The sequence below is a fragment of the Muntiacus reevesi genome, chromosome 3 (assembly GCF_963930625.1).
Source record: "Muntiacus reevesi chromosome 3, mMunRee1.1, whole genome shotgun sequence".
In the NCBI taxonomy this organism is placed as follows: Eukaryota; Metazoa; Chordata; class Mammalia; order Artiodactyla; family Cervidae; genus Muntiacus; species Muntiacus reevesi.
In genome coordinates, this window is record NC_089251.1 from 161,638,367 (window position 1) to 161,662,770 (window position 24,404).

At 39.4% G+C, this 24,404-nt stretch overlaps 2 protein-coding genes across 5 annotated transcripts in view; one reads left to right on the forward strand and one right to left on the reverse strand.

Moving 5' to 3' along the window:
• Positions 1-24,404, forward strand: part of PRKN (parkin RBR E3 ubiquitin protein ligase) — a 1,207,894-nt gene that overhangs the window by 9,648 nt on the left and 1,173,842 nt on the right. The window lies entirely within an intron of this gene.
• On the reverse strand, positions 16,583-17,205 carry LOC136163289 (large ribosomal subunit protein uL22-like). The gene has a single exon (XM_065927734.1). It carries the CDS (start codon positions 17,173-17,175, stop codon positions 16,621-16,623), a length of 555 nt encoding a protein of 184 aa, XP_065783806.1. The 5' UTR covers positions 17,176-17,205; the 3' UTR covers positions 16,583-16,620.

Here is a 24,404-nt window from a genome sequence, read left to right on the forward strand (position 1 = left end):
GCCGTGGTCAGTGGCAGGTGAACACTGTGAGTCAGGCCTCCTCTGTGACAGCAGAAAATAGGAGAACCGGTGGCTGAAAGTGAATAAAATTGACACCAGCCAAATTAAATGGTGTGAGTCCAATGCACCACTTCCTGTGTTGGATCTTTAAGTGATTCAGATGATTAGCTATGCCTTGATATAATCAGAATAGACAAATCCTTCCAAAAATCTGTGTTTACAGATTATTTGATGGAATCATTCTCCTGTTGAACTTTGAAGACCTAAATCATTCCATTTTAATGTTATGTGTTTATTTACCTGCCTTATTCTTGAGGGAAGGAGGGTGTTTCAATTATATTATGTATGCTTCATACATAGTAAATAATTGTTGAATGAGTGAAAGTATGAATCAGAGGAGAAATGGAGAGCAGACTACTGTCTTGTCTCTCATTTTGCCTTCTCCAGTCACCCTTCCTGTTTGCCTTGACCATGTTACCTTATTTATCTTGTAGCCCCCAAACCCAGCGTAATCTCAGTGAGTGTTGAAATGGATGAAAACGTTAGTAAATAGGGTAGTAACTCTTTTGGTTTTTTACTTTGGTAATGACTAAGTGTATTAAAGCGTCTCAAATTCTGAGACAATGGTTCATTAATTTGAGAGAGAAATTTTAGTCTGTCCCATTTTTCTGTGCAAAAAATTGGAGCTTGCACAGGACAATAACTTTTTTTTTTTACCCTGTCCTTTACTGTTGTTTCTCTTTATTGCTTTTCTAATGCTTGCCCTTAGAGGGAGGCCATTACATTATTTTAATTCTGGAACGAGCTAGGATTTTAAAGTGGTTACTCTACACGGGATGTTTAGAGTATAAATTACATGAATGCATTGTCTCCTTTCCAACCTTTAGCTTTTAGCTTTACAACAAATTTATTTTTGCATCATTGGGGTCTGTATTTACTTGTTTCCTTAATGCAGCTTTTCTCCATGGAATACTCTCAGTAGAAACATATGCTCGAAGCTTCAAAGTAATTACAATATCACTAAAAGCTTCATAATCACATTACTGAACCTAAATGTTAAAAAATTTGATTTTCCTTGATCCAATCATTTCAATTTAATTTTAGGCTACTGCATGATTGATTAAGGAGACCTGGCAGGCCAAAGTCAAGGAGTGTTTATAATGTCTAAAGCCTTGCACACAGAACTACAAGGCAATTTAATTTGAGTGGGAATTCATTTTAATTATTCTGAGGGAGTTTTTAATAGGAAAAATGGATTTGTTTGTGAGCTCTTTGTGTTTGACTGACTCTGAGGTCATCTATACAGTCTTCTACCTAGAGTATTCACTCACCTCCTCCTCAAGTCCACTGGATAGAGACCCTGGATGACACAAAAGTCCTAGTTCTAAAACAAAGAAATGAAGCTGGATTTTTTTTTCAGAATTATTATAAAGATGTTCTTTCATCTTATTTATGAGATAGGCTTAAAATTTAACCTTTTTAAAATGTGGGTAGTTCATTTCCATTCAGTTGCTCAGTCGTGTCCAACTGTTTGTGACCCTAGGGACTACAGCCCACTAGATTTCCCTGTCCATCACCAACTCCCGGAGCTTGCTCCAACTCATGTTCATCGAGTTGGTGATGCCATCCAACCATCTCCTCTGTTGTCCCCTCCTCCTTCCATCTTTATTCTTTCCCATCAGCAGGGTCTTTTCCAGTGAGTCAGTTCTTCCCATCAAGTGGCCAAAGTACTGGAACTTCAGCTTCAACATCAATCCTTCCAATGAACATTCAGGACTGATTTCCCCTAGGATTGACTGGTTCGATCTCCTTGCAGTCCAGGGGACTCTCAAGAGTCTTCTCCAACACCACAGTTCAAAAGCATCAATTCTTTGGCATTCAGCTTTCTTTATAGTCCAACTCTCACATCCATACATGACTACTAGAAAAACCATAGCTTTGACTAGATGGACCTTTCTCGGTAAAGTAATGTCTCTGCTTTTTAATATGCTGTCTAGGTTGATCATAGCTTTTCTCCCAAGGAGCCAGCATCTTTTAATTTCATGGCTCTAGTCACCATCTGCAATGATTTTGGAGCCCAAGAAAATAAAGTCTGTCACTGTTTCCACTGTTTACCCATCTATTTCCCATGGAGTGATGGGACCAGATGCCATGATCTTAGTTTTTTGAACGTTGAGTTTTAAGCTGCCTTTTTAACTCTCCTCAAAATATTTGTATCTGTTTATAGTAAGCGAGCACAACTCCAACAGTGGCTTTGCATCAGGCATTTATTCTGCCTCGGTGTAATTAAGTAACAGCATATGCCAGCAACATCAGTTATCCATGAGAATACAGAACTCTATGAATAAACATATCTACCTTTTCCTCATGGCTCACAGTGGGTGGGCAGAGAAATGGTCATCCATCAAACTCATGTCTGTGGTTATTCTCAAAAACCATTTATTTTTATTTTTAATGAATTATGGAGAGAAGTGAATATGAAGTTACTTTCTGAAATAATGTGGAATTTCCTAATTTGAAGCACATTTAAAAAATGTATATACATTGTAAAGCAGTAAATCTATAACATTTATTGACCATATATGATATGCAGACAGAAGTCTAGAAATTAAGCTACTTTTATAACTCTGCTTCTAAATTATTATTTCACCCTCTTTTTCAAGTTGTTCCTTTGCTTTTAACAGAAAGTACTAGATAATAGGGTGCCTGGTGCCTCAGTGATAAAGCATCCACCTGCCAGTGCAGGAGACGTGGGTTTGATCCCTGGGTCGGGAAGATTCCCTGGAGGAGAAAATGACAACCCACCCCAGTGTTCTTGCTTGGAGAATCCCATGGACAGAGGAGCCTGGCAGGCTATAGTCCATGGGGTCACAAAGAGTCAGATACAACTAAGCAACTGAGCACACACGCAATAATTAATAGACAGGTCTTTGGCACTGTCATACACAAAGCACTAAGTGGAACTTGAATTTTTTTTTTTTTTTTTTACATTTCTGAAGGTGAATTTTGAACCTTACATACTTTGCTTGTGTAGGAGTTTTGACAATGGAAATTAAAATATTTCTCAACTCTTTTATTCCCTGACTCCTGCAACTTTTCCTGATTTCCCTCCCCATTGTTAATTTATAAATTATGGCCTTAATTTTATAAATAATGGTCTCCTAGCTTTTTTTCTGCCTCCATGAGTATAGGCTTATTGTTTGTCAATTGATTGATGTTACTTTGGAAAATCAGGCTTAGAATAAAAAAAAAATGTGTATACATATTGTTTGTGGCTAGTAGCACTCCTTATTCATTTCCTTCCCCATCTTGGCCATATCTCAATTCTCCCTTCCCTCTAAACTAGACTGTGACTGTCTCATGTACTTAATACTTTTCTTCTTCACACTGAAGTGCAGTGTGGTGGTATTAATGGTTTCGCTTCATAGGAGTTTTGCTATGGGGGAAGTGGATCTGAAGGGTAACATTTTAATTTTATGTTGAGGCCCACTAGGAGAACTCATAGGTTTAGATTATAGAAGGTACGGAAGTGACCCTGGTTTTTACATTCTCATGTTAATAATTTTTTATTGCTTCTGTCAACGAATCTAGGATGAGTAGCTTCAACACTAGAATATCAACGTAAGTTCATACTGGAACATTAAGTGTGGGGATGGTTGCCCTAACTGGGCTTTGTATCAAGTATCATGAGTGGTTCTAGCCAGAAATAAGCATGTTGGATCTGGGAATTGATAGTTACTCTCAGTTCAGTTCAGTCACTGAGTTGTGTCCAGTTCTTTATGACCCCATGGACTGCAACATGCCAGGCCTCCCTGTCCATCACCAACTCCCAGACCTTGCCCAAACTCATGTCCATTGAGTCAGTGATGCCATCCAACCATCTCATCCTCTGTCATCCCCTTCTCCTCCTGCCCTCAGTCTTTCCCAGCATCAGGGTCTTTTCAAATGAGTCAGTTCTTCGCGTCAGGTGGCCAAAATACTGGAGTTTCAGCTTCAACATCAGTCCTTCCAATGAATATCCAGGACTGATTTTCCCTAGGATTGACTGGTTTGATCTCCTTGCAGTCCAAGGGAGTCTCAAGAGTCTTCTCCAACACCACAATTCAAAAGCATCAACTCTTCGGCACTCAGGTTTCTTTATAGTCCAACTCTCACATCCATACACGCCCACTGGAAAAACCATAGCCTTAACTAGATGGACCTTTGTTGACAAAGTAATGTCTCTGCTTTTTAGTATGCTGTCTAGGTTGATCATAACTTTCCTTCTTTTAATTTCATGGCTGCAGTCACCATCTGCAGTGATTTTACAGCCCAAGAAAATAAAGTCACCCACTGTTTCCCCATCTATTTGCCATGAAGTGATGGGGCTGGATGCCATGATCTTAGTTTTCTGAATGTTGAGCTTTAAGCCAACTTTTCACTCTCCTCTTTCATTTTTGTCAAGAGGCTCTTTAGTTCTTCTTCACTTTCTGCCATAAGGGTGGTGTTATCTGCATATCTGAGGTTATTGATATTTCTCCCAGCAATCTTGATTCCAGCTTGTGCTTCATCCAGCCCAGCGTTTCTTATGATGTACTCTACGTATAAGCTAAATAAGCAGGGTGACAATATACAGCCTTGATGTACTCCTTTTCCTATTTGGAACCAGTCTGTTGTTCCATGTCCAGTTCTAACTGTTGCTTTTTGACCTGCATACAGATTTCTCAAGAGGCATGACAGGTGGTTTGGTTTTCCCATCTCTTTCAGAATTTTCTGCAGTTTGTGCTGATCCACACAGTCAAAGGCTTTGGCATAGTCAATAAAGCAGAAATAGATGTTTTTCTGGAACTCTGTTGCTTTTTCGATGATCCAACGGATGTTGGCAATTTGATCTCTGGTTCCTCTGCCTTTTCTATAACCAGCTTGAACATCTGGAAGTTCATGGTTCACATATTGTTGAAGCCCAGCTTGGAGAATTTTGAGCATTACTTTGCTAGCGTGTGAGATGAGTGCAATTGTGTGGTAGTTTGAGCATTCTTTGGCATTGCCTTTCTTTGGGATTGGAATGAAAAGTGACCTTTTCCAGTCCTGTGGCCACTGCTGAGTTTTCCAAATTTGCTGGCATATTGAGTGCAGCACTTTCTTTACTTAAAATCTAATAAATTAGCCAGTTAATGTATTGTGGATGCTGTCAGAAGACAAGAGACTCATGGGTCAGAGACAAAGGACCTCATTACTCATGGCACAGAAAGTTGCATACATGTTGTCTATTGGCAACAGTTCCCTTTGCTCAGATACAGCCCAGAGGAACGCCAGGTGTGCAGTGGGTCTGCATTGCAGAAGATGGCCTGGTGACTGTTTAGAAATCTTGAGATGTCACTGCTGTGATGGCAGCGTAAGTGAGCCTCCTCACTTGTTTGGTTTACTTGGTGCACGGGTGGATTGTCACTAAGTATACAGAAAAGTAAATGTAGTAACAAATCTTGTTAGATTTTTTTAGTCTTAAAATATGTGCTCTTGTATTTGTCCTATCTGAACCCATAAATTGATCATTTCTTTGGGTTATTTTCCCCTTCAGGAGGAGAATGTATTACCAAAAAATAGTGATGCTGTTTCTTTAATATAAACAAATTGAAATGGAATATTTGTGGTTTTCTCAAAATGAAGCCAAAGATAACCAAGTGAAACTAAATCTGTTTGTTTTAGTCCTTCATGTTGATTAATCTTTCTAAAAATATATTCCTTTCTCCTGCCGTGGTAAAAATAGTAGACTGAATGTAATTATATATTGCATCATTCAGAAAGTATCTTTTATTATCTTAGAATTATCAGTTATCATTCAAAATATTATAAGTGTTAAAAAAAAAAAAGGTAGGTTAACTTGGATGCTTAGTGACTCCCTAACTTAACCTGAATACTTTTAGTTTTTGCTTAACAAACACTATTTATATGTTATATATCCTAAAAATGTGGCTGTTAGATGACTTTTCATCCCAGTAGCCATTATTTATTGCTTGATGGAGAAAACTTTGCTTTCTTGGTTAGGAAGCATCTTTTATATTTATGAGAATTCTAACACACAATTTAATGAGCTTTTTTATATTCTTTTCACAGTTGTTTTTCTTAAAGAAGTAATTTTATGTAGAAAAACCCCTTTAAAATTCTTGACCCAAGGATAAAATTATCTGGATTATATTACTCTTTCCCTGTGGCAGCAAAATAAAAGAGAGGTTGTTTTCGCATATACAGATTTCATCAAGTATGATCGGTAGATTAATATAACATTTCACTCTTACTGTGCTCTTAAGAATATAGTCACATACATATACCTGTATGTACATATGTATGTATATGATAGATTGTTTATATTTTGTAAATGGAAGAGATAGTGACATGGAGAAAAATAATTCCCAGTGTTTACTGAGAGCTATGTTGTGTTATATGTTAAGTGGTGTACCTGCAGTATGCCATTTAATCTTCACACCATCCTGTGACCCATATGGTCCCCGGGATACCCAGGAGGACACCGAGGCTCTGGGGCTGAGACTGCTGGTCCAGGGTTAGAGTGAGTGGCTGGTGGAATGAGGATGTGAGCCCAGGTGGCGTGTCTGTGAAGCTGCTGTACTTGGATAACACCACCGCCCACATTCACACTGCGCCCTCTTTTGTTTCCCCAATTCCCATTCCAGGTTTCCTCTATTTCTTCACTAACAGAACCCTCCCTGCCTGCCTCCTGAATCTAGTTTAGAGGCTAAAATAGCAGATGAAGCTAAAAAGTTTCTTTGACTTACAACAATTTCCTCCAGAATTATCTTGTTGAAAGTAAATAGCCCATCTGGCTTCCTCTTTTCACAGAGCAAAACTCCTGAGTGAGGTCTGTGACTGAAGCTGGCTGAATTCCACACAGCGCGGCTGTGGGCCCTCGGGAGACGAGCACAATCTGTTTCTTCTATTTCTAATAAAGGAAAAGAGTTCCTTCATTTGCCTCTTTAATTCATCGCTTGAATTTTATGTCCTTCTTTCTCACAAGAGCAGTTTTCCTGCTATGGGCTTGCTCTCTCTCTAACACAGGTAAAATGAAAACAGATAATAAACACGTTGGGGTACAAGGACACTACAATGAAATATCATTAAAAGTTGCATTTTAAGATCCTCGCATGAGGTTGTTAGCTGTGTGACTCCCGTTGATTAGCAGGAGCTGGAGGGGAAGACTAAAAAAGCAGTGTTTCTGCCGCTTTATTCTGTACCTGCTCTCTGAATAAACACAAGTGTTTATAGTGTTCTGCTGTAGAATCCACGGGAGTCAAACAGCTATGCTCTGCACAACCTGTCCATGCCCGTCTGAGCACCCTAATTTAGCTCTCTGCGTTTACTTCTGAGAGGCCGCAGGGTCTATCCCTCTGGCCCTGGGAACTACCTTCCTACAGGGCTGACTGAGGGTTGCAGAGTAGGGCCTTAAAAACAGAACCCGAGTTTCTCTGGCCAAGAAGATAATTTGATTCTTTTCATGTTTTCAGAGCAGATAAGAATCTTGTAAACTTTATAAGCGGTTAGCTGTATTATTTTAATTTCCAATTTTCTTTGGAATAAGGTTTCAGGAGGTCATCATACAACATTTGATGCCTTTCCATGACTGACAGCTGTTCTCCAAACCTCATTATTTTGAGGGAAGCATTCAAAAAAGCCAGTTCCTTGCCTCCGAGAGGTTTGATACTGCTCATTAAATGGCAATACAGAAGAGGGGTATCTAGATTTTATACCCTGGAGCATGAGTTCTTAAAGTACTACCAGATTCGACTTGATTAAGGGTGTTTCTGGTCAAGTCAGTGGGATCTGGGATCCAGAATATTTGAACTGACTCTGTAGCCTAAAAGTTTCCATCTATACACTTATGAGTGCAAATGATATTGCCATATAGCTGGTTCTAAAACCATGTTCCTTTTAGTGAGGAAAGAGTTTTCAGGGGTATCACTTAAAGGCTGGCCGGGGGAGGGGCAGCTAAGTGAGGGCCTTACCCCTGACCCCACTTCTGCACACGGCTGCTCCCCAGGCCCCACCACAAACACCCTGTCAGTGCTTGTCTGACAGCAAGCTTGGATATGGCTGGTGTGGAGGGCTTCCATAACAGACGTTAAAAAACTGGAAGATAATTTCTAGAACTTGTTAAAAAGTCCCTTTTTATTTTAACATTTTTCATTTTTGTGGTTGAAGATAGCAAATAAAAGAATAAACAAAGGAACATTACAAAGTGATAACTTGAAGTACATCTTTACCTTTGAAACGCTTCAGTTCCCAATATGTTTTTGTTTTCCAATTTAAATCTCTATACTCTTGGTAAATACAATTATTTGATATAGTTTAAAAGTGGTTAATGAGAATACTTTTTTCTTGGTAGATTTTTGCAGTATAAATAAAATATGAAGTCCTTTTGTTTTGCAATTCAAATATCATCTTTGAGCACCCACTGGTGCTAGATTCTACCAGGCCCATTCACATATAATAATTAATATTCTTCACGAAATGGCCCTCGGTGACCTCTAGTTTGCCAATGAGGAAATCAAATCTAGCTTTTTTTTTTTTTTTCTATTCAGAACATGTTTATACACATTCACAAATATTTATAAAATAGCTTGACTAAAACTTCTTAGCTGATTTTGAAGACGTCATATTTGGAACTCAGAGTGCATTGCTCCTAAAACATTTTCTGGTGTGTCAGTTTAGCAAACTAGTCCAGTGAGCTTTGATGTAGGGTCTAGAATAGCCTGAAGCATTCGTGTATCTAATTATTTTATTGGAAACCTGAGAAGACTGCAGCTGGCTGCTCATGATCTAGTTTCATTGCAGAGGCTCACTCTCCCAGGGAGTTTGGGAGAAGAAATGGTAGGATTTGTACATGGGGAGGAATGCAGATACACATTCCTAAAGAATGTGAAAAGAGTTCGTTTCTCCAGCATCCCTCCTGGGGTACTCCCCCTTCTGGCCACAGCCTCCCGGGGTCTGCCAGCGCCTGGTGGCGCTGGGCCCCTTCTGTCCAGGTGGAGGGCACTGCTGGGTCAGGCAGTTCTGTTAGTTCTGAGAGCCTGGGTGGACGCTGTCCTCACCCTTTGCTCTCACTGTTTCACTCTCAGAGTCTCTGTTTCTAAGCTCTTCAGTCCCTCTCTCTGATGCTAAGTAAAGAGGATACCAGGTAAAGACTGTGAATCTTTGTCCCAAATTTATCCATCCTAAGGCCTTGCTGAACTCTTGAAGTATGTGCGTGCTAAGTCGCTTCAGTTGTGTCTGGCTCTTTACAACCCTAGAAACTGTAGCCCACCAGGCTCCTCTGTCCATGTGGATTTCTCAGGCAAGAACACTGGAGTGGGTCGCCACGCCCTCCTCCAGGGGACCTTCCGGCCCAGGGATTCGAACCTGTGTCTCTTAGGTCTCCTGCATTGGCAGACGGTTTCTTTACCACCAGCGCCACCTGGGAAGCCTGAACTCCTAAGTAAGGGGTTTGATTACGAAGCAAACCTCCCTTCCTCCCAGCACTGTCCGTGGCCTCTAGGCAGAAGGGCTGCCTCTGTGTTGTGGCACTGCTGTCTCGGATCCTGGTCGTCTCAGTTTATCGAGGGGCACTGCTCGTTCCCGTCTGCGTGATTGTGAAACGAGCCTCTGGAAGCCCTGCCTTCCTCATCTGTAAAGTGGAGATAATGTTATCTACCTCCGTGGAGGGCTCCAGGATTAAACAGGAAGTTCTTAGCCCAGCGCCTGAAAACATTCTTAAAGTAGACAGTTGGTATGTGTGAAAGATACAGAAAGAAAAAAAAAAAGCTGGTTTATATTATGTTTCATCTGTATAGCCCTGCTGCTGGGAATGTGCTGGTTTTTCTCTTTTCTAGGTATTCAGAAATGTGATTCTGTGTTGGTTTTACCCACAAGATTTGAAATACAGAACTGAACAGTATACCTATGAGTTAACGTGAATTAGGGACAAGGAACGAATATAAAATGGTAAAGTTCAATGTAGTAAAAATAACACCTTAATAAATTTTGTACATGTACTAAAAGTTTATTTTAAAAAGCACAAAGATTTGTTTCATTGTGTTATAGTTGATCTTTCATTAGATTTCTCAAACATGTCAGAAACATTCTAAATGCTGCTTTTCAAATTTTTTCTTTTCGATAATAAAGAGTCTAATACTAATACTAAAGTCTGTTTTGTGGAAGTTCTAGAGAAAGGTTGAACATTTCTTAGTTGACAAATAAGATGTTAAAATAAGATTTTCCTAGTAATCCATTTTGTAGAAAATACTGAAATGTATGTAAAATCTTAAGATATGCCAAATATTAAGTGAAATTTGGATCATTTAATTTTTACCTAAATGATTTTAAAAGTTGGTTTTTAATATGCCTTTATGGTTTTATAGTCCTAGATATCAATCAACAATGTACAGGCAATGAAGCTTTTCTCTGACGCTGATTCATTAGGAAAGCTCATTTAAGGAGTTAAACATCTCTCACTTGTCAACAGTGAGATAATTATGCACTATTAATTCTCATGTCATTTCAAAAAGTGCTATTTTAAAACTATTCATTTCATCAATCCTGAGAACTGGGATAAGGTAGACAGCCTGCTGTAAGCCAATTTAAGATGTGATTACATTGCTTTATTCCTGCAATGCAGGAATCAGAAAGTTGATTTAATGTGAATACAGCTTTTGAATTGCTTCTTACTTCATTTTAAGAGATGAATATGATTAGGCAACCTTCAGAGGACAAAGGAGTTGATGTAGAAGAAAGGAGCTTTCATTTATTCTGCCGTTTGCAGAATCAAGGTGGTATGGGGAGGGCTGAGGGAGGAAATCAGGAAATGGTAGTTTTCTTTGTCGTTTTATCTAAATGAAGCTTTTGTGTGTATCTGCTCTCTGTATATTATTAGCTGAGAATTAGAGTGGTTTAAAGTTCTTTGCAATGGCCATCTATGGAGGAACTAGAAAAAATTTTTTTTTCAAAATAGAGGACTTTTGTTGTTTAACTACTCAACATTTCTTTCAAGGGAACAATTTTAAATAAACTGGGGAATCAATATACCATAACAGATATTTAGAAACATTAATTTCAGTATCTTGAAAAATGTATGATGCTTGAAGTTCCTTAATCTGTAGACCTCACCTAAATGTTACTGTATAAAATTTTGGTTCTTCAAGTTTTTTTTTAATTATTATTTTATTACTTTTTTGATCTTAAAGAACAATTATCAAGATAATATTCAACTTTTTAATTTAAAGACATCAATTTGCAGGAGCTATTTAGTTTTACAAAGACATTCTACTGCGGTATTTAAGTACTTTATCAATAGGAGATACATGGAAATTGTTTATAAATGAAACTGTTCCCCACGTGCAGTCATAAGCTTCTGTTGGTTTTTACTTTGTGGGGTGTGTGTGTGTGTGTGTGTGTGTGTGTGTGTGGTATGTGAGTGTGTAAGTAAAGAGGTCACATAGCTATAATTCTGCTAACCCCAAAGGTCAGTGATGGAGTCATAACTGAAGTGTTAAAAGTTGAGTTGTGCACAAGGACTCTCGTTTGTTGATCCTTGCCTTTTCAGAATTGGCTATCTTACTATGTTGTTTCAAGTCCTAGGTAAATTCACTGGCACACCAGGGTGCTTGTTCAGTTCAGTTCAGTTCAGTCGCTCAGTCGTGTCCGACTCCTTGCGACCCCATGAACCGCAGCACACCGGGCCTCCCTGTCCATCACCAACTCCCGGAGTCCACCCAAACTCATGTCCATTGAGTCGGTGATGCCATCCAACCATCTCATCCTCTGTTGTCCCTTTCTCCTCCTGCCCTCAATCTTTCCCAGCATCAGGGTCTTTTCAAATGAGCCAGCTCTTCGCATCAGGTGGCCAAAGTATTGGAGTTTCAGCTTCAACATCAATCCTTCCAATGAACAACCAGGACTGATCTTCTTTAGGATAGACTGGTGTGCTTGACTTCTTTATAAATGGGTTTATTTTTGTCACATTTAAAATGATGGATGGTTTATGTAGTTTACTGCTATAGCAGGGCTTCCCTGGTGTCTCAGATGGTAAAGGACCTGCCTGTAACGCAGGAGACCCGAATTTGATCCCTGGGTCAAGAAGATCCCCTGGAGAAGGGAATGGCTACCCACTCTAGTATTCTTGCCTGGAGAATTCCATGGACAGAGGCTACAGTCCATGGGGTCACAGCTGAGTGAGTGACACTTTTCACTTTTCACTGCTGTAATAGGTTTAATTCCAGTGCTGACTCGGTGAGCTACTTTTTTAAAGAATGCATCACAAACTAAAAAATTACTTTTAAGTTACTTAAACCTCTTACTTTAGATTATATCAAGAATCTGACAAAAGTCTATTTCCGTTCTTAATTCTTGCCATCTGTGCATTTGCTAAATATTATGGTATAGGATCTTTTACAAAACTACCTTATTACAGTATTTCATTTAAGCAATACTTTTTAGGTCAAACCAGTAGCTATTTTTCTTGCTCGTTTCAATTATAATCATATTGAATTTTGGTTTTCTCACCAGTTGACACTAAAGAAAAATGACTTAAGTTATTTTTTAAGTTTGCTGGGTATGTCTGAATCAATATTAGTCCTCAGATTTTAATGGTTACCACCACTGATTTCTTTATTCAGCAAGATTTTTTATTGATCTCTGAAGAGAGCCGGAGTCCAATGTTACAAACTAGAACAATTCTAGACACAGATTTTGCTGTTTAGAAGCTTGTGTTTAGTTGGGGAGACAAGCCATATATATATAGCTAATATATATATATAATAATATATTTATATAAAAATATATTTATATATATTATTTAAATATTTGTGTTTATATTTATTTTATATAATAAATATTTATCTATCTATCTATATATAAATAGCTAATAGAAACATATGTCACGAAACATTTTAGGAAAGGATAAATCAGTACAGATTGGAATGATTGTTTATTCATCAAAAGGATGAGGCTTTAATTGGGCCTTGAAGAATGTATAGCTTTTGTAAAGAACAGGGGTAAATGATGTGCAATTGATATGAGTATTTCATGTTGAGGAATGGTTAGCAAACAAATCAATTTCAAGTTGAGACTCATACAGAACCAAAACGGGGTTTCAGAAAGAGAATAAAAAGAAGAAAGCAGTGGGGGGAGATATTAACATATAATACCTACTCTTTGCTGGTATTTTACTCGAGTTACGCCAGTTAATTCTCAAACGATAACCCTGTCGTTTGATGTTGTGGTCACAATTTTTCTATGAAGGAAAGCACATCTTATACTCTTGTTGGAGGCCACCAGACAAGGAAGTGAGTGACGTTCAGATGCGAATAGTCAGAATCTTTGTGTTGTCAACATTTCTGCTGTTTCACTTGCACCGTACTAAAAATGGTGGGCAAAAATCAAGGATTGTCCTGCCGTTTATGCATATTGAACATACTTGAAATGTAAAATCTCTTTTTCTTCTTCCTAAATCAGTTTCTTCCAACTTACTTTTGTTAATAGCTTCATTATTCTTTTAATAACTCAGACTTCAGACACTGGAGTCATTTTTATTCTTAAAATTAGCTTTTATTTCATATTTGATTTTGGAAAATATAACAAGAAATGAACAGAATAGATCACACATTAAAATATTTATTTTTAAATGATCTGTTACTATAGAAAGGCTAAGTTATTGGTGATCTCCAATGTGCTGTGTATACTAATCATATTCCACAATTTACCAGATGTTATCTATTCAGAATTGATTCTTTTCTCTAACCCTAGCCTTGTTTATTTTGCTGTAATACAGTAGCTTGGTAGGGGAGAGGCATGCATTTTTTCCTCTAGGGCTCTCCAGGTTGCTGAGGGTAAAGAGTTCACCTGCCAAGCAGGAGACGAGAGTTTGATCACTGGGTCAGGAAGATCCCCTAGAAAAGTAAATGGCAGTCCACTCCAATGTTCTTACCAGGGAAATCCCATGGGCAGAGGAACCTGGTGGGCTATAGTCCATGGGGCCACAAAGGGTCAGACGTGATTTAGCAGCTAAACGGCAGCGGCAGCGTTTTTCCCTCCATATGTTAGTATTATATGTATTGATTTCCATTAATGTATTTTTGTTATTTTTCTCTCTTCAATAACGTTTTTAAATGGCAATAATGATTTTATATACTTCTCCAACATCTTCCTCACACTTTGTTTATCACCTAGTAGTCTAAATGTATCCACTGACTTACATTACCTGAAATGGTCTGAAAAGTACTGATTTATTTTTCTATCCCAGTGACTATAGGCTATACCAGCCGTCACTTAATCCTTAACCATACTTAGGAGTAGTTTAATGACATTTGTAAAATGGCTGACAAAACCTTTAGTGGACAATGGAGAGCTCTTCAAAAAACGTTCAAATAGGATTGTTTGTGTGAACTCTATCACCAGATCAGGTTTTACGAGTACCACTCTCTGTTCAAGAAACTGTTCATAGTAATGTGTATATTCTAGCAGTTCCAACATATTCTACTTGCAAATATAAGGGATTTGTGCCCTACTGGACTCTCCTACCTCAAAGGGAAAGAGCTGTAAATCTGCCGCATAATACAGAACATCTGCCTGAGGTAGTGCAGGCTGCAGAGAGGCAGAAGCCTGGTGCCAAGCGCATGGCCTGGGGGAGGCGGTGGGGAGCCGCAGAAGGAGGTTTGCGCCTCAGTGGTTCTCCCCTGGGGCCAAGTACTTGTGGACGCAGGAGGTGCACGAGGAAAAACGCAGTCTTTCTGACGCGGGGCCGCAGAAACGTGGGGCAGCTGGGCTTTGGGGGCCACGGTCGTTAGGGTCTGGCTGGGGTCCTCATGCTGGTATGGTGGCTCTTGAACACTAGCAGTGCGTGAAGTTACAGATAAGAAGACAGAAGGAGCAAAGGGCCAATGGCAAAATGGAGCAAAACAGTCCACCCATCCCCTCGTAAAGGACTTCACCACAGCCCACCCGTGGCGTAGTAACACCAGTATCAGGGACTCTCTTCTATGACCACCTCTGGTTGTGAGATACAGTTTTTTTTAAATTTAGGCCCCTGGCTACCCCTCATGATACCAGATTCTGGTAACAGGGAGGGAGAGACAAAGCAACCAGCAGGGTTTGCCACAGTTACAGACACTCTGTCTAAGCTGATCCTCTTCTGGAACCTACTGGCACCTCTGTGAGATGTTCAAGTGGGGGAATGAAAGCATTTCCTGTCCACCAGCAAGACTATAACATATGTATGTCTGAAGAGAGGGGCCAAGTCCCCAGAGTCTCCTGTGATCGCCCTTCTAAGGGGCAGCAGGTGAGGCGGCTCAGGGCAGAACGCATGTATCAATCTCTGTTGTCCTCATGGCTCCCGAGGTCTGAAAGTGACTTCCCTTCCTCAGCTGTGTTCTCCTTACCTGTGCTGAGATGTGACGGCCTCACTTTTCCTATAGAATGTGCTGTGCTGTCCTTGGTCACTCAGTCGTGTCCATCTCTTTGCAACCCCACGCACTATAGCCTGACAGGCTCCTCTGTCCATGAGGACTCTCCAGGCAAGAACACTGGAGTGGGTTGTCATGCCCTCTCCAGGGGATCTTCCCAATCAAGGGATCGGACCCAGGTATCCCATGTTGCAGGTGGATGCTTTACTGTCTGAGCTACCAGGGAAGCCCATCCTATAGAATACATAAAAGGAAATGAAGTAGGATCCAGGAATTTGTATTTTTAACAAGGATCCCTCCCTTAAGAAAGGGTACTATTAAAGTGTTGATAATCTACTAAAAATGGATATGCAAAAGTTGATTCCATAAACTTAATAGCTTTTGAAGAGTTTCAGTAAGTTTGCAACTTCAATAGAAGTATTAACTATTCCTTGAATAGGTGTAGCCCAACTTTTTGTTGCTGTAACATACATAGAAAATAGAGCTATTTTTATTTTTATACTATTGATACTTGTTTCTGTTTAATTTTCTACTATAGAAAGTATGAAGCATTTTCCTTATCAACAATGTGAAGGCCATACAGAATTAGGGAGAGTAGTATAATGAACTCTTTTATACCAATCGCCCAACTTTAATAACTGTCAGCTCATGTCTGATCTTTTTCATCCGTGCTCTCAATTAGCCACCTTCTCACCCCCAGCACCTGGATGTTTGGAAGAAAACATCTGGATTCTGAGTTGAACAAAGGATCTTTTGTTAAAAAATTAAGAGACAGTAGAGCATAATTGAATACCAATTTGATATTAAGGAAATATTTTTAAAACTTTTAGATGTGTAATAGTATTCCGGTACACTTTAGAAGAGTCTCTCCCTTTTAGAGATACATTCTGAAATATTTATGGATGAAAAAAATGTAATCTCCAAGATGGAGCATCTTTTTAAAAATCCTTCCTGTCACAAATCATTTGAATAAACAACTCAAGTGAATTCAGGGTCTAATTTCTTCACCACAAATGAATGCTCTTCCAAAAGACCTTTCCATTCCCAGTCATTAAAGCCTAATCAGGGGCACAGGAAAAATCCACCAGTTTCTAAATCAAAAGTTTCAGGTAGAAACCCGCCGGGGAAGCAGGGCTTGAGGTTTGTTTTCTTCTTTTTTTTTTTTTTTACTTTTATTTGCATTTATTTTCTGCGGCATTTATTCCCGGGCCATAAGTTTTTGTTTCTTCAGTTTCTTCTGGGATATCTTTTTCTTCTGTGCAACCTCCTCTTCTGGTTTAGGAACAATCTGTTCTTTTTCGGTCAGGATCATCTCAATGTGGCAGGGAGAGCTCATGTAGGGGTTGATCCGACCGTAAGCTCTGTAAGTCCTGCGCTGCATCTTGGGGGCTTTGTTCACTTGGATGTGCTCAATGACCAGAGAATCTACATCTAAGCCCTTAAGTTCAGCATTACTCTCTGCATTTTTGAGCATGTGTAGTAAAAATTCAGCACTCTTTTTGGGCCACCGACCCTGCGTCCAGCCCCACTGTTTGGCCTGTGCACACCTACCAACTCCATCATTGTAACGACGGAATGGCGCACATTGCTTCTTTAAAGTGACATCCTTCAGATACTTGGTGGCTTTTCGGATATGCATACCCTTTATGGCCTGGGCAGTCTCACGAGTGTTCTTAAAGTGAACACGAAGATTTGAACCTCTTGATTTGCATGATTTTGTGGGGTTTTCTGGGTCGAGTGAATAGCGCACCATTTTTAAGGATCAGCTCTGGCTGCTTACCGGAAAAGCTGTTTTCTTCTTTATCTCATAAGCCTGGGCTTTTCTCATACAGGCAGAACCTCATCTTCCTAAGGATTCAACTTTTGACTCCTTGGCCTGAAAAGCTGGAATATTAATGATCTATCACTGTGTTTTCCGATTTTTTTGTCTTCATGATATTTAGCAATCCTTACTACGGGGATATATTGTGTCCTTCATTTTTATCCTCTGTCGTTTTTTTCTTTCACTGTGCCCTTTCCTCTCTCTTCTCCTCACTAGAACCTACTATCCGTTGCCCCCTGTCCTCACTCCAGTCCTCACTACCTGTTGTTAGTTCATTTGTAGAAGAGAGAAAATAACATTTACTGAACACCTTATGCTGGACACCAGTTGGGTAGGTAGATGCTCATCTAATCTTCACGATAGCCATGCATCCTGCATATCCCAGTTGTACAAAAAGTGTATCTTTGGTTCAGAGAGACCACAACTGCCCCCAAATCAGCAGTTAATTGTTAGCCATGATTTAAACTCTATTATAGTTTCTCTGACTCTAAACTCCATGAACTTCCAATTTTACCATGTTTTACTGTTAATACTTTATTTTTTTCTTGCTACATTAGAGGTCCTATTTTATTAGTCATTCTATTCAAAATATTTTAAAAATAATTTCACTTCTGAAAATTAAAAGTGGCATTGCATCTCTGACTTTAAAGAATTTTCTTTTTTTAAAAAAATTGTATTATGTATTGAGGTATAGCTGGTTAACACTGTTAGGATAGTTTCAGATGAACAATGAAGGGATTCAGCAGTATATATACATATATCCATTCTCCCCCATTAATACTTTTTAATATTCCTAAATATCGCTTGAGATGTTACTTGCTCAGTTGTGTCTGACTCTTTGCAGCCTCATGAACTGTGGCCCACCAAGCTCCTCTGTCCATGGCATTCTCCAGCTAAGAATACTGGAGTGGGTTGGCATTCCCTTCTCCAGGGTTCTTCCTGACCCAGGGATCAAACCTGGGTCTCCTGAGTTGGCAGTCAGATTCTTTCCTGCTTGAGCCACCAGGAAATTCTTTGTTTAATTTGTATAGTTATGACCTGTTTTATAACTCAGGTCCACTTATAGTTTGTTCACTCAGAATTCATTTATTAAATTGTGACAGATCATTGGGAGTCTCTCTGACTCAACTTTACATTGTTCTCTTTAAATGTATAATGACATGGCTAGGTAATCAAGAAATATCCATTTCCAAAGGTCAGAAGTAATACTGAACAGTATAGTTTTAAGAAAAATTTTCTGTTGAATTGATGGGACAGTGAGTGAGGAAAATATACTGTGTGAGCAAAGACATAGAATGTTTTTACAGATCTAATTTTACAAAGAAAGTCATGTCCTGGCAGCATTTTTTAATGGGGCTATAAATTTAGTAATATTTCAGTGGCAATAACAGGATGTTAAATATGACCCTTCATTCCTGAAATTTTAGGTTTTCTTAATGATAGTTGCCATTACTGAGAGCAACCAACCTTGAGAATGTATTTAACTTAGATTTTGAAGCAATGCATGCTATGACTTCAATTTCTGTGACCCAGAAATATTGACGTGCTAATTTTTCTGAGTTAAAAACTTTCTTTTTTATGTTTTTGTCCTTGCTTAAATGGGCAAATGCTGGCTAAATGTCTTGGAGAATACAGTATTTTTATGAAATGACAAGAAGTATTGATTTACCTTATTCTTCTTCCCTCAAGCAGAACAGCCATAAAATATGTTCAATTTCTTCTCATTTCTGTCTGCAGATTACACTGACTTGTGGTGTAGAGGACAGGTATGGATGTGATTGGATCATATTGACAGTTACTAGAATTTGACTTTAAAGCTTTAGAGCTAAAAAGCGTACTTGACAAATCCATCTACAACATATTCACTTAATTGTTGTGGTGCTAAATCTTATTTGTTTGGTATAAAAAATGAATGTGGGCCTAACATAGAAAATCCAGATAAGGACCATTCCTTTTGGACTGAAACTTCACCTTTAACATGAAACCTGCTGTGGAACTATTTTGGGAATGTATTCCACATGTAATGTATCATTAAATAAATTTTTAAAAAAAGAGTATCATCAAATGAAATCAATTTTTAAATCTGGTTAAAAAATTCGGTATTAGATACTCATAACTATTTTAAAGGATGCAGGTTCACATTTAACTTAAATTGACTTGTGTGTAATTTTCAGGGCTTCCCTGATGACTCAGAGGGATATAATTTTCAACTGTGCTAACTGTTCTTAGGTTAGTCACAGGTAAATGAATTCTTCCTGGACTGTAATTTCTCTTGAGGAATGGCACATCTTAATTTTGAGTAACTCTGAGTGGGTCTCTGAGCTTAGAGGTGCCCATCTGTTCATTTGCTTCCAGGAGCATTAGTGCTGGTGGGCAGGTTTCCAAACGGCTGCCGCAGAAGACATGCATCCTGTATGCTTCTTCTTTATACTTGATTCTGCTTCCGGAGCCTCTGATTCTGCCACTTGCCATGATGATCACCCTCATCTCTGGCCTGTAGAACGAGAGAAGCAATCGCGATTCAGCTCCCGATTGCAGCTATTGGCAGAAATGCCTACCTGGGCTCCGTATTTCCTCTTCTACATCTAAAAGCACCAAGTTGCTCCATTATTTATCCCTGGAAGTGCACAAGGTCAATAGACACTTTTTTGGTATCTTCAGTAATTTTTGTGTGTCATATTAAAAATTCATGTGCAACTTGAATTAGCTGATTTATTCCTGATATTTACCTCCCATTTGAATGATTGTTCAGTCCCTACACACCTCCTCAAATGGCTTTTTTAAAAAGGCTGCAATTAAGCTTTTAGAGAGAGCACCAAGATTTTTGAGATCTGAATTGGAGAATTTGAATATTTGGGGAATCTGTGTTTATGCGGGGTTTCCCTGGTGGCTCAGACTGTGAAGAATGTGCCTGCAGTGCAAGAGACCTGGGTTCCATCCCTGAGTCGGAAAGATCGCCTAGAGAAAGGAATGGCTACCTACTCCAGTATTTTTGCCTGGAGAATCCCATGGACAGAGGAGCCTGGCAAGCTCCAGTCCATGGGGTCTCAAAGAGTCAGACATAGCTGAGAGCCTAACACTTTCACTTTGGGGCTTCCCAGGTGGCGCTAGTGGTAAAGAATCTGCTTTTCAATGAAGGAGTCAGAAGACATGGGGGTTGGATCCCTGGGTCTGGAAGATCCCCTGGAGGAGGGCATGGCAACCCACTCCAGTATTCTTACCTGGAGAATCTCACGGACAAAGGAGCCTGGTGGGCTCTAGTCAATACAGTCACAAAGAGTCAAACACGACTGATATGACTTAGCAGGCATGTGTTTTAAGTAACTAAAGTTTCTTAGAAGCCAAAAAAAAAAAAAAGCTAGTTATTGGCATCTCATAGTTTGGTGACAGAGGGATGAAGTCTACTGGATGGAGCATCTCCTTTTCCAGGTTGAGCGCCTTTCGTACGTTTGGGGCAGAGACCATCATCAGAGGTGGTGATGGCTTCAGTGCTGTTCCCAGCACTTTCATTGGTCATGGACTACTTTGGTGCATCTGTTCACTGTTGACCCAAGACCATGTTGAAAGAAAAACCTGAAGATAAACTCTCATTATCCTTTATTGCCCAAAGTAGGACCAACAAACTGCTTCTTTGATTCTTACAGCTCCGTGATGAATGTTTAGGTGGTTCACCAGTTGTACTTGGCCTGGGTAAGGAGATCCCTGGAACATATTTTCATGAGGCTATATGCGGACACAGTTCAGTCTATAAGTCTGGGACAGTAGATATACTCATGATTCTGGAGGTCTCACTCATATATCTTTTCCTGGAGGCAATGGGAACCAGGAGATGCAACGTCTCTGTTTTGGGGATTGTTATTATTTCTCTTCTGACACATCCCACTTCTGACACATCCTTGGGATTCCCTGATAGCTCAGACAGTAAAGAGTCTTCCTGCAGTGCGGGAGAACTGGGTTCAATCCCTGGGTTGGGAAGATCCCGTGGAGAAGGAAATGGCAACCCACTCTAGTATTCTTGCCTGGGGAATCCCATGGACTGAGGAGCCTGGCGGGTTACAGTCCCTGGGGTTGCAAAGAGTTGGACACGACTGAGCGACCTCACTTTGACTTCCCTGTTTCTCTGCTGCCACTGCTTCTGGCTGTGTTGGCTTTCTCATCCCCTTCAGATCAGAGCTCTACAGTGTGGAATAGTGAGCTGATAGTGACTCACAAAGTGAACTTAGCCAGTTATAACTAGTTTTTATCTTTTAATGGAATAGAATAGAAAAGAGTAGAGTAGAAAGGAGAGAGCTGCTCATCTATGAAGGTCTGTATGGTTTCATGAAGCTGTGATTTCACTTAGAGACCTATGAATGTATATGTATTTATCAGGTCTTGATGTAAATTGTGCTTCTTACTGTGTTTTATGATTTTAAAAACTAAAAGTCATTGCTTTAGATGTACATGCTCTTTTCATTGATTTGACCAGTGTTTGCATCCAGTCTTCCTGAACCTTACCACTGACATTTGTAAATACAGTGGTTGTATATTCATTCTTCCTGGCTGTCAGCTTTCATTACTGTGATTTCTTTATAGCATTTTTAACTGTATTTTTAGCTGGAACAAACAAAAAGAATAACTCAGTGACTTTAATTTGCAAAGTTTTTTAGGTATTTATGAAAAGATTCCTTATTTATAATCTGATGCTTTTCACATGTAGAAAATAAATAATATGCTTAGAAAAATAAATAACAACTTACTTTCATCCTGGTGGAGTTCTTTTTGTTTTGAAAGAGGTCAGTCGCAGACATCCAAGGTAAATGATTGTAGTACTGCTACGGAAGGCTCCATTTTTAGAACATCATATCCTTCATGATTAAACTATTTATTGCAGCATGCAGGCATAAATTCAGTGACAAGAGGGACATCTGGTAGTTATTTTCCGTAATCATCAGATGAGCAGAACTTAAAATTTGGAATTATCAATAAAGACAAACCCCAAGGTTTTCGAAGATTGCTTCACTGTACTTACTCTGACTTGGGGCGTTCCATTGGTTTAAGAACAAAAACCTAGAAACGCTAAGGATGAACATCTGATTCAACATGGTTAGAATCTCAAAGGGACTGAAGACTTTGAAGATGTCAGTTTCAAGTAATGGAAGAGAGTGAGAAGTAGTTATAGAATCAAATTTTTCTGTTTGACCTGTTATCTATCATATATTATTATCAATAACTTTATGCATTTACAGATTGTCTGAAAGCATTTTCTTTGTTAGTCACTGAAACTCTTGTGCCTACTAACAGAGCAAGTGTCACTGATACAGTGATTGGTGGTGGAATTCTATTTATTTTGTAGGGGATAGATGTATCCTCCCCAAAGTTGATTCAGCCTCCCTAATGAGTCAAAGCTATTCCTTTTCCATAATGATCCTTTCTCATGGAGTAAACAAACAGTGCCTTTAAACTAAGAGACAGAGAACTCAGTGTGAGACCGTGGGCTCTGAAGACAGACAGCTTGGGTGTGAATAGCAGCTTCATTACTTCCTAGCTGGGTGTCTGGGCAAATTACTTAAGCATTCTGTGTCTGCTTGATTTTCCTATCTGTGAAATGGAAGTAGTAATAATTCCTACTCTGTAGGATTGTCATGAGCATTATAGATATATTAATACATGCAAAATGCTTAGAGAGGTACCTGGTGCATGGTAAATCCTCAGTAAAATTTAGGTAATATTTTTAGCTAGAGCAAGGTTCCTTTTTACTGATACACAGAAAGCATAAATTTTACTTGAAACTTAAGTTGTATTTTAGTACATTTTAGATAATACCAAATTTATTTCCTGAAATACATCTGCAGGAAAATATAATAAATGCTCTGATTTAACCAACATGAATGTCTTCCATTTAGAGGGAGTAATACATCTGGTTCTGAGTTATCATATACTCAGAATAAAGAGTTCTGACATATGCCACTGGTCTGAAATTGGTGACCACACTTCCACAGGCACTTTGGCCTTACAGTATCTGGTTTTGATTTTCTCTTGTTTTTGAGATGCTTTTAAGAAGCAGGACATTCGGTCATGGGCCACAGGCTTTACCTTGTTCTACTATCTTAAACTCTTTCCTAATTCTCCCTTTTAGACTTCTGAGGTGGGACTGCTGTTATTTGAGATGAATTTTATGGAGTGGTTTCCATTTTACCCAGGAGGCCTAAGTGTATTGAGAAAGATCGTAAAAGATGGTGTTCCTTTTCCTGGAGACTTGTTTCTTCTCAGTCATAAAGACATTGGGATCCTTCATGTATTTCCTTGATAAATAAATAATGCTGGAACCCAGAAGTTCTTGTGTTATGATAGATGTCAGAATCCTGCCTGAAAGACTAGTTTGGAGATACTAATTTTGTTAAGAGAGCCATGTCTATACCCAGCAGCATCGACCATTTCAATATGGAACAAAGTGAAATGATTTTAAAAGAATTTCTGTGTTAATACAGTTCTTAAAAGTCTAAAAATGCTTTGCTCTGACTTGACCAGCTGGCCCCCTCTCCATCTGTGGACTATACTGTGACAGGAGTTGGTGGACAGCCAAATAAATGGAGGGCGATTTAATCTCTCCATGGCTTCCCACCATGGCTTCCCACGGTGGCACAGTGGTAAAGAATCTGCCTGCAGTGCAGGAAACTCGGGTTCAATCCCTGGGTGAGGAAGATCCCCTGGAGAAGGAAATGGCAACCCGCTCCAGTATTCTTGCCTGGAGAACCCCATGGACAGAGGAGCCTGGTGGGCTACAGTCCATGGGGTCGCAAAGAGTCGGCCACGACTGAGCACATCCACACAACATCAGAATAAGCAGATGAAGAGTGCTGAGTGTTTTTGGTGGGGGAGGAATGGGTGGAGAGGGGCTGTAGTAACTGGAGCTCTTTAACAGGTCTTAATTGTGCACAGATTCATAGAAGTCTTCCTGTTTGACTTGTGCGTTGAAGGCCCACTGCCATTAACTTCTTTCAGTAAGAAAGATGCCCTCTGAGTAGTGCCCCTGTTGTGAACTAAGAAAGACCTGTGAATTATTAATAACCTGCAGGGATGCAGAGCCCTTGTAGGAAGGGAGCAGTGTGCTCTGTACAATGGTTCTGCTCACCTGATCTTGACAAATTAGGAGCATCTAAAACATACTCCTGCTTGTT

Excerpts from the sequence above, each read along its gene's own strand:
- LOC136163289 (XM_065927734.1), bottom strand. The coding sequence starts at position 17,175 with ATGGTGCGCTATTCACTCGACCCAGAAAACCCCACAAAATCATGCAAA.